Source organism: Ceratosolen solmsi, unplaced genomic scaffold, assembly GCF_000503995.2.
Source record: "Ceratosolen solmsi marchali unplaced genomic scaffold, CerSol_1.0 scaffold1, whole genome shotgun sequence".
Taxonomy (NCBI): domain Eukaryota; kingdom Metazoa; phylum Arthropoda; class Insecta; order Hymenoptera; family Agaonidae; genus Ceratosolen; species Ceratosolen solmsi.
Genome location: NW_011948415.1, coordinates 5,663,657 through 5,675,353, shown reverse-complemented (window position 1 = coordinate 5,675,353; position 11,697 = coordinate 5,663,657). Strand labels below are relative to the sequence as shown.

The 11,697-nt window shown below is 24.5% G+C and overlaps 1 protein-coding gene across 1 annotated transcript in view; it reads right to left on the bottom strand.

Moving 5' to 3' along the window:
• LOC105359020 (lachesin) overlaps nucleotides 1-2,258 on the bottom strand; it is a 26,721-nt gene extending 24,463 nt beyond the window's left edge. Inside the window, exons 1-2 of the mRNA XM_011495494.1 lie at nucleotides 2,231-2,258; nucleotides 2,032-2,138 (exon numbers count right to left, since the gene is read on the bottom strand). Coding sequence (XP_011493796.1) covers nucleotides 2,032-2,138; nucleotides 2,231-2,258 — 135 coding nt within the window. The remainder of the gene's footprint in view (nucleotides 1-2,031; nucleotides 2,139-2,230) is intronic.
• Nucleotides 2,259-11,697: the final 9,439 nt, after the last annotated feature.

The window sequence follows — 11,697 nt, the reverse complement described above, 5'->3', positions numbered from 1 at the left end:
TATATATATATATATATATATATATACCAGATATTAAATTATTATCAATGATTATGAGACAATTAAAGAAAACGTGCAACAAGCTCTTGTTCTACTTACTCTAAGCTAATTCAATCGAAAGCTTTTTACATGATTATTTTAGGTTCAGAAAAATATTTGCTCACATATAAACGTGATTTTTTGTAGTTTTAACGAGTTTCCTACTATCTCGTATTTTTTTACTAATAATGCCATAGTGAATAGCCAAATATTAAAAATATATAGATATTTATATTAGATGAAAAATACAATTTATAATTATTCTTTCATTGATCCTTCATTCCGATATCTATAAAATATTGAAAATATCAAATTATATTTACAATATTGTATCGAATATTAATAGAACTCTACATTAAAAAAAAACTTTCTCGTCCCATTTGCTTTGTTTTTTAGTTAATACTATCTCAACAATTTAATATTTTGATAAATAAATGAATGATCGTTATTATCATTCATCTGAATAAACTGTAGACCGAATACAAATTTAACGAACTACCAGTAAATTAGAAATTTTTTAATTTATTTGAACTATCTTAAATTAATATCAAATTTAAAATTTATTTTTTATCCATAAATTATTGAAAATTAAATGTATTTTTACAGCTGAATTTTCTTCGTTCCTTCGATTAAGCCACGTAAATACTAAATTTTCTTTGCTTAACAACAAACAAATATTAATTGTATAATTAAGATAATAATGCTATTAAAACTTGATTTTATTGTGAATGTATTATTGCAAAGAGTTCATTGACAATCTTAAATCAAAATAATATAAATTAGTGCGACGATTTAGATTAGACGATATAGAAATTTATATTAGAAATATATATATTATATATTAATCGTTATGTGAAAAATTTAATTAAAATTATCATTTCAATTGTCGTAGATGAGAAAGTTTTTTTTTTTTTTTTTACAAAAATAAATATATGTTCTATGGTGCTTTATTAGAATTGTCCTTTTTATTCATATTTTATATTACTTTAAACATAAGACTTTGTAAACTATATATATATATATATATTTACGTGATAATTGAAGCGTAACAATAAGGACTATAAATATTTTGAGGAACACGCAATAATATAATAATAAATCACAAATTCAACAAATAACTCTGCAAATAATTCTTCTTAGAAACATGCGAATAAAGTTATACGAGTTACATCTTGCTACATTACAGTTTTTATCTTCAATGCACCTATACGAATATTTAACTAAGTTAATTATATATAAAGATATTAAATATCGTTTTTAATAATAAAATTATAATTTCAATACAAAATTTAATAATTGAAGTAAAAGCATATTAGAAAAAATTATAGATTTTAGATAAAAAAGAATGCTTAAAATGTATTAATCTTGATGAATCATTATGTGAAATAGTTCATTATTTATTCAAATTTTACGTAAATCTTATCGAATATATGTGTTTTATTATATTTTACAGTTATAAATTTTTTTTTCATTCATAGAAATTTTATTAATTTAGAGTAGTTATCAAGTGTAATTATGTATAATGAAATGAAAGGGCTAACAATATTTTATTAAATGTGATGATATAGAATTTTTTAAATGTAACTAAATTATTATTCATAAAATAATATATACTATAATTGAATTTCAGTGTTATTATTCTAATTTATAAATAAATAAATAAAACTTCACTTTTAAGATTTTTGTAATGAATTATTTATATGATATTAAACTACTAAATTAGATTTATCATCTTTTAATCAAAGCAAATTATATGCATGGAAATTTATTGGTTAAGTAAATATTTGGATGTTCAAAGTGCATGTTGGCTTATATTTATATAATAACGAAATTAATGTATTTATAAAAGTGATATTGACATTGCATTTAAAAAGTAATATTAAATATTTATTTAGTATACTTTCTTATTTAATTCAATACTTTTATTAGATAATTTAATGAAGCGATATGTAATCTAATGAGAACATTATAAAATTGGAAAAATGAACTTACTTTGTAACCACCCAAATGTTCAACGTGACAAGTGAAAACAACGTCTCTACCAAGCGGAATTGTCATATTTTCAAGAGGTTTTGTGAATTCAGGCTGAAAAGCTCCACCTATAAAAAATAATGATAGCATGGAAATTATTGTGATAAATTAATGAAAATATACACATGTAGATTCAAAATATAATAATAATTAGAGGTACCCAATATTTCATGATTATTATTTGCCATGCATATGGCGCATTAAAGTATTATTAATGCTTTATAATTTATAATTTTTAATAATTACATTCATATTTATATACGTGATGATATATGTATTCATTATATTGGCAAGCTATGATGAAAGATTATAAATTAAAGTAAATTAATAGTTTCAGATTTTTCGTGCATTCCAGTTATATTTGAATTTTTGACATGTGGTACGTTTTGCTAAGTGATGGTCATAAAAAAATTTAACAAGGTGGAAATATGTGGGAAAATAAAAATAAAAGAGTCTATTTAATAAAGTGTTTAAAAAATAGAGCTTTTTCAAAATAATCAGCAGAATTTTTTTTTTTTTGATTCCTTGAGAAGGGTTTCATTTGAAGAAATAATTTTTAAATATTTTTTTTATTTACATATTTTACATATCAAAGTAAATTTCTTAATTTCAATTATACAAGTCCAATGAATATCCAAGGATTTTTAATCGATTAACTAAGAAACTCGTTATCCAAGAATGCTTCATGATTATTAAAAAAAAAAAATATATATATATATATATATATATACATATTATGAAATAGTTTAATGCTATTAATAATGTATATATTCCGTAATCGATCTACTTTTCATGTGTGAGGAAATGATTTTACAAGTTATCGATATATTACGTATCATTTTGTACATTTTTATTTATCTCAGAATTTGTTAAAGTCGTTGAAAATCTAAATATGAAATATTCAAAATCTAGAAAAATTATATTTTCGAGTATTAAATTAATATTATGTTTAATTAATATTAGTTTAAATCATTAAACTAATTATATCTATGTTTAATATGATAATGGTAACTACAATAAAAGTAAATAAAACTTTGTTAACATTTGAATAAATAAAAATTAAACTTGTATTTTTAAATAAATTAATATTATTGAAAATGAAAAGTCTTAATTTCGATATTCTGGTAAAGAATGTATTCCATCGCTAAATGATATTATGTTAATTAGATTAAAAATATCCAAATACTCACGTGCGCGCGGACACACACACACACGCGCGCACGCACGCACGCACGCGCGCGCGCGCATATATTTTTCATGTAATGTCCGATGGATTGTTGAATTCTCAAAGATCTTATTTGTTTTATAAACTTCATTTAATATTAATAACTTATACATTTTCGCAAATATTTTCAAAGTAAATAAATGATTTAGTATATTAAATTTATTAAATTTACATTAATTTTATTACTGAAATTAAAGTATCATATTAACTGTGCGGATGATATGATTAGCATATTCAATAGATTCAATGTATAAAATATTAATGGAAATCGTGTAATTCGGGGTACAGCAGTTAAAAGATATAGAAAGGATTATAAATAGAAGTAAATAATAGAAAATAGTGTTATTATCAATTAGGATTCCTTTTGTATTATAAACATCGTGATTTGCTATCTTACGAAAATACAAGTACAATATCTCATAATTTTTTCCCAATTGCGTTTCACTTAATTGATACTTACTTAGTTGCGATATAATTTCATTGCCAATGCATTCGTTTGAAAATACCTCATTCTATGTAATAATTATAAATGTAAATTAATATTTCAGATCAATTTCCAACGTTTAAAATATTCGCAAATGTTAATATAAAACATATTTTAAATGCAAATTTTATGCAAAGTAAAAATTTGCGAATATGAAAAATCTTTAAAATTAATATTTATCTACGTATTAGTAAAAAATTTAACAAAGTAGAAATTGAAACTGTTTAATTTTTCAGATTTCCTTATAGATATATCGAGTGGTATAACTTCTTAGTATTCATCTTTTTTCTACTTGGATGAATAATTTACTTTTTAAATTCATGATTTACCTATACGCAATGGTAAAAGTTTTATACATAGATTTTAATCAAGCCATTTCATTTTCATCAATGATTTTATTTTAGATTATCCAGTCAAATGCAACTTTCATTAAAATTTATTCAGAATATCGCATAAATGTCAGCCTATTAAAAATTTTTACGCTTATAATATAATTAACATTAATTATACATATATATATATATATATATATATATATATATATATATATATATAATGATACTTTTTAGAAATTGAAATGATAGCTTAGAATGACATTTTATTTTGTAATATGAATCAATAACAATTAATAATAACATACAAAATACAGTTTATAAAAAAAAAAAACAGGCATAAGATCTACGTACGATCTACGTATAATTATTCCAAAAAGTTAATGCCAATTAAATTGTCACGTAATAACTTCCTTCCAAAGTAGGCATTCTTCAAGAATTAAAATGCTCTTAGAATTTTTTGACTCTGACTATTATAATAATCATACTTGGAGTGGACGTGGATATACCATGATCGAATGAGTTATATGATGTAGTTACAAACAAAGGATGTAATGAAAATAGACGATGGAAATGATTAAATTAGGAAAACCGCAAATTTGCTAGCCTTCGTTTCAATAGTCGAAGCTTGTTTAGTACTGAACTCACTATTCCACGTTCTCTCTCTTACATTATGTAAACTGTTATTATTCTATTATGTTCTGAAAATTTGTAATGCATAATGAAATTTTTTTAATGCGCTCATTATGAATTACATTAAATTTTATAAATTTTTTAATGCTCGTCTATAGATATATAAAGCTTTTAAAAATGCATATATTTTCAACAATTTTTAATTTGTAAAATAAAATAGAAATATTGTTACTTAGTAAAAGTTATGATATGTTTAGCTTTCACAAATAATAACCTAAAATATAATCATCACATTATTAAAATATATTTATGAGTTTAATAATTCAATTAATCAAATTTTCGAGTTTTAAAGCGAAAGTTGAATTTGAGTTTCCATTATGATAAATATAAACTGATTAATAATATAAACAATTAATAATGAAACAATCCAATTTTTTATTGCCTGGCTCTTACTAAAAGCAGTATGACGAAAGTCAAACTGCAAAAAAATCACTTTATACAAAACAATAATAATAATTCAGTAATAAGTAACTTGTGTATCTTTAATTTAAATAGATAATTTTTAAATAAAAATAAACTCCAAATTACTTGAAATAAGAGCTTATATAATTAGTTTATGAAATAAATGAAATTATTAATTAAAGGATTATATGTATATTATGCAACTTATCATACAATGTAATGTAAATATCATTGATTTTTTAATAGCTATAATATAATATTTATTACAAATAATATAAATTCAAGATCTTAAAACGTCATTTAATGTGTAATTTTTTAAGCTTTATTATTATAATGTAAAAAAGTGTTTTTTAGAAGAGTTGTTTGGATTCTATAAATTTCTATAGTATTTCATAGATTTTTGTGTTTGAATTGAATATGAAATGAATTTGCTAGAAACAAACTCATTATGGATTGATTTATAATTAATTTCTATGCAAAACAGTTTAACGATGCTTCTAGTAAGAAAATATTTTAAAAAATTCACAATCAATTGTAATCTTAAATAAAATTGTTAAAATGTTTCTATTCATTTTAAATATTTAAATATATCGTGTGTAGAATTAAAAATACTAGTATAAAATATAATAAAATGAAGAAAAATATATATTTTTCAGGTTCCATAGTATATTTATTGAAAACCATGAAATCAATAAATATATATATATAAAAAAAAAATGATCTAAAGGAATAGTTGTAAATGACAATTATTATTAAATTTCATTTAATTTTCTGTTAAATTTTTTCAAATGTTATTCGATATACAATACACACACGCACACGCACACACACACACACACACACACACATACTTCTATATATATAACGAATTAAAATATAATAAATATCAATTGAATATTATATTAATTTAATTATTAGAAAATTAATACATTATATATTAAATCTGTCATTCAACTGTATATTCGTACTATTATATCATTAGTAGTGTAATAGAATTTATTTGATTGATCATACCACTTAATAAGTTTAGATTAATATTGTTTAGTTATAATAATTATACCCTATGTGAAATTGTATTTTTATATTTTAATTATATTTTACGAGATTTATAATCATCGTGCATTTCATTGGTATTTTGTAAACGAATTAGAGTACAATATGCAGTGTGTATTTAATGATTTTTAGTATAAATTTGAATTGCATGTGTTTGAGCAGAAAAAGTCGATGAAAGGCTTTTTGTTTTGTAAGGTTGTGTGCGCGTGTGCATGTGCGAACGCTATTACAACGATGACAATGTATAGTTAGCGTGTTCTTCATTTTCTTTTACCGTATAGTTTGTCACCTTTAAAAATTTTAGTTCCTGTCAATTGTAAATATATGATATACGAATTATTAATTATCATTGATATTTAGTTTGTCCAGAAAGAAGAAAGTCCTTTTCAAATTGCATCTTAAATGTAATGAAAATTGGCTAACTAAATGTTCACTATGTATACATTAAGGCGCGAACAATGAATAGAGATCGTGTATTGAGAAAGTACGGATGGTGGAAAAAGTTTCCGCGATAGTGTAATTAAATGGTGATGCCTTTTTCATTGTCGTTAAATTTGTATATTTTATTCATGCAATGTTTTAAAAAAACATGGAGGATATATGATTTGTTTTATTTTGGAACAGCATGTATAAAAATAGAATAAGTGACCTTAAGATTATCCAAGAAAGTTGAACTTTTGCTGTAATTTTAATTAGAGAAAGTTAATTATTGCACTGTTACGTTGACAAATTAGTCAATGTGATAAATTATATTTAAATTTCTTTATCCTTTCAGCGATACTGTGCTTTAATTGCTTTAATCTACATTCTTCTATGACTATATTTTCTTTACTATTAATTTCATTAGAGGAAGAATTTAGTATTTAAGCGGCTTAACGTGCGCGTACGAACATTCTAAAAATCCATATTAAAATATTTATTTCATATTTAAAATTTACGTTCGCTATGACAGTTCAATTATCTTATCGAGACATTGCAAAATTTATTCTTGTTAATGTAATTGAAAAAAATTCGAGCACGAATATTTTATTGAACAAAGAGTGCATTAATTGGTGTTAGTACATTGTGTTTCGTAACCAATTTCACTACTCGATACAAGATAAATACGTTATCTTTGGAGTTAAGCGAAGATATTTTGGGCAGTAAAATAAAAATTGAGAATAAAATAAGTCTGTTGGGATTTCTATGTTGTTAATCTTCTTATTTCTGTGCAAGTAAATAAATGGCATCGAATTCAAGGGAAAGGGATACCGCTGTATGAGCTTTGAATCCAAGAGTTGGTAATCTGTATTATTGCAAAATCAATATTTTTTTTTTCTTCGCGGTTGCATTATCCCTATTTATCTATTGTGCGATGTAACTGTTTTTAATTTATTTTTTCAAGTTGTCGGTGTAGAGTGACTGGAATTGCGCCAACCTGGAATGACTAAAATCCTAAAGAGACTCTTAGGCAGAGATTCGTGCAAAGGGAGATTGTAGAGTGCATCGACGTGTGTTAACCCGTGGCTATCATTTATAGAGCGAATAGTCCTGATCGTTTGATGACCAAAATGGCGACAGTGCAAAACGTCGGGACTGCCATGCACACGTGTCGAGTAGTTTGCCGAACATTTTATCATACAATATTATTGTACTTCTGCTCGTAAATTATACTTTCTTATTCATTAGCTTGTTAGGAGAGTAAATGTTTTGAAATCATTTACTCCGCGTACTCTATTTACAATGTTTATAATATTTTTTCGTAATATAAAAATTATATAATATGAATTTATATAATCTCTTTGTATTGAAACATAGAGTCAAGTATTACATAGCTTACATGAATGTAATCACATGGTTCTTTATTTCTTGCTTAGATTTATTTTTCAGTTCCTTTTTCATTATGTTTATCTTATATAATTTACCTTTGATTATCTTTGACTAGTAAAATTATATTTTACTAGTTTATATATTATGTTAAATGCTATTTTATTATTATTAACATTTAATTCCCACTTTAGGCTAATTTATTAAAGTAGTTTGTAATTCATTATCACATAGTCGAGAATATTTTTTGTAAATTCGACATTCTCTATATTATATCAAATGTATGTACGAATTTTATAAGTAATTACAACTACATATTGTAGTTTTATATCGATATTGTATTACTTATAAAAATAAAATGAAATTATAAAAGATCAATTAATTATATTAGAAAATGACCAAACGATTAATGTTAATATCTATGAATATATATATATATATATATATATATATATATATATATATATATGAGTGTGTGTGTACGTGTGTGTGGGTATGAACCCTATGAATTAAACAGTAATATAATTATATAAATTACATTTTTTCTTAATATCTAAGATATAATGATTATACTCAAGTTCATTTATATATTCGTATTAGAGATGGAGCTTTATTAAATGTCTCTTGGTGAAATAATATAACGAGAGACATTAATATTTGCATCTTTAATTGGTAATTAAAAATTTTTATCATTCGTGTATTTTTAAATGAATTTATTGTAATATTTGAAAAATATTTTAATGTTATATTTTATAATAATAAATATTTAATTTTCTTATGACAGAAAGTAAATGCGATCGCACTTTGTATAACGGAATACTCGTCGCACTTTTGTCAGATTTTAGGAAATCGGAATTTTTCGTTATGTTTTTATTTGGCTTGAAAGCTATATTATGTAACGCGAAATGAAATAATTCATTGAGAAATTAAATAACAACATTTTCTCCAAGTAGAACCTTTCGCAATAAATCCTACTTCACGCATGAACATTAGCTACGTTACAAGGGAAATGTCTTTACTAATTTTATCGTAAGTCAAATACAGAAAATGATGTACATATAAATGATTACATACTATCTCATTATATTTTTAAAATCTATGATTTGATTATCAAATTGTATTGGTTTTATTATATAGATTTATGCGTCTCCGACACAACTTCAAATTAAAATAAAAATAATGATGAATTCTTTATAAACCCACGATTTTGACTATATCGATATCAAATAAAATAGTAATATGACATATAGAATGCATAATATTTATATTTATTATCAATAATTAATTACAATCACTAATAATATATATATATATATATATATATATATATAGTTTCTAAAATATATTAAAGTCTATGTCAATGTTAATAGGTTATATATTAAGAATAAGCAACTAAGTTTAACTCTCCTTATGTTGCATTGCTTCATTTGGAAGTTATAAACGGAGAAAGAGATTTTCCAGTTAATTGCACAATGTGAGAAGATCGCTTTAAAAGACATTTCGAACTCTATGTCAACGTCTCAAAGCATAAATGGTTACTCATTTCACTATCCGTTTTATCAATAACTGTAGTAGTACTTTTAAAAAATCTGGCATCACATACATATGCGCATGTGCGCGCGCGCGTGTGTGGGTAGGTGGGTGTGTGAGTGAGTGTGCTCGCATATACGTGTCTGTGTTGTGGAAAGGGTAAGAGAGAAGAGAATACTGACAAATGAAAAGACTTATTGTAATTTTCATTGGCTGCCCATATCAAGATTTCACAAATTGGGTCTTTATCTGCTATCCTTCACTTTCTAAGTTTTCACAGATTCAAATGATATATTGTATTCAATTTTAGATTGATTATTGTAACGATAATTCAGACTTATTTAGATTAAGTACTTCCCTAATATCTTTGTTTGTTCATTTGCTTTCAATCGCTTCATTTGATTAAATTCTTGGACAATGCCACTGGTCATATCGACACACGTGCACATTGGAAAAAGCACGAATATTTTCGAATATTATCTTGTTAATAATTCTTGTTAATAATTTCTATTAACATAAAGAACGTTGTGTCTTTGGTTTAAATAGTTTTACAGACAGTGGAAATAAAATAAATGATGACGGAAGGATTGTTTATCAATATGAAAAATAACATCTATCGAGTACATATATTAGTCGAATAAATTTATACATGTTATGTATAATTATGTATCATGATATTGTTCGAGCGCTTTTTCTTTTCCAAAGAGATTTGATTTTATATTTAAACTCAGACGAGCACAGCAATAAAATTATTTTTTAATTTATATTCATAATTTTATTTCCATAATATAAATCGTACGAATGCCGGAAGTACAATGGAGCTTAAGATAAATATTTAATTAATTTGAAAGTTGATAGTTAACTGTGAATATGAGGATTTGGGTATCAAATATATGGCTGAAAATAAATTTTAATTTTTTTTTTTTTTTTTTTTTTTTTTTTTTAATAATATAGATTTCATTGATCAAAGGATGCAGTTATTTTTTTTGTAAATCGGCGTTTTAAAGTAAGCCAAAATTATATCATATTGCATGCGTCAATTAAAATAAATAAGTATTTTTATAAAGGAAATGAGCTAAAAAAAGATGTAAAAAAAAAGCCTTTCAGTTAATAGTTAAATATAAAATATTAAAAATAATTTCAAACTAGCTGATTTTATAATAAATACAAACGTGCATAAAAATTTATTATTTATAATTTCTTACATATGTAAGTCAATCAGAAAAGACTAAGTTCACTCGAGAGTTCAACCAAATGCATATATAATTTATATATAATTGACGAAGTTTTTATTAGTTATAATTTTAAAATTAATTATAAATAATTAAAACTAAAATATTAAAAATCATTGTTAATGCGAATATTACCAATATATGTGCATTCAGATTCGCATAACATACACATTACACAAAGCACTTTATTTTAATTTTTTTTTTCCTACCTCCATTGTGATTAACGAATTCATTAACGTTTATGACTCCTCGTAAAAGAACCACTTTTTTTTCAAATAAATTTGCCGACACCGTTAATTTACTATAAAATAAGTAAAATAAGTAAAATGAAAAGTAGTCGGGGAATAGCATCAAAAGAATACAAAACGGCCCATTCTCGTCATTAAAATGCTCATTAAAAATCATTTCATGTCACGTCTCTCACTAGTAATTACCTTACGCGCCTGTGTTTTATCATTGAAAGAGAGTTTCGGTTAACCACCATCCAGTAAAGTATGCGTACGAATTTTCTAGTATTTCATCACCGTCATTCCATGAGTAGCTGCCGCTCCGTCAAATCCCCCCAAACGCATATCGCAATTGCGATTTAAACAAGCGTCGAGACGTGTCCGCAGTGTTTCGTCATTTTGTCGGGATGATGCGTCGGAAATGCAGCCACGTTTGTCAATCGCCGCCATATTGCACTTTATTATTCTGGTGCCGGCTGCATATTGCAAATCAACTTGAATGTTTGTAATATTCGTTGATTGATGGTTAGCGTTGCTCATTGAAGAAGCTTCCGGCTGACATTGATACAGAATTGTCGATCAAGGGAAAATCGAAGGGTGTAAGTAACGAAGAAAGGTATAAAATTACTTGAAGAATTCGGTT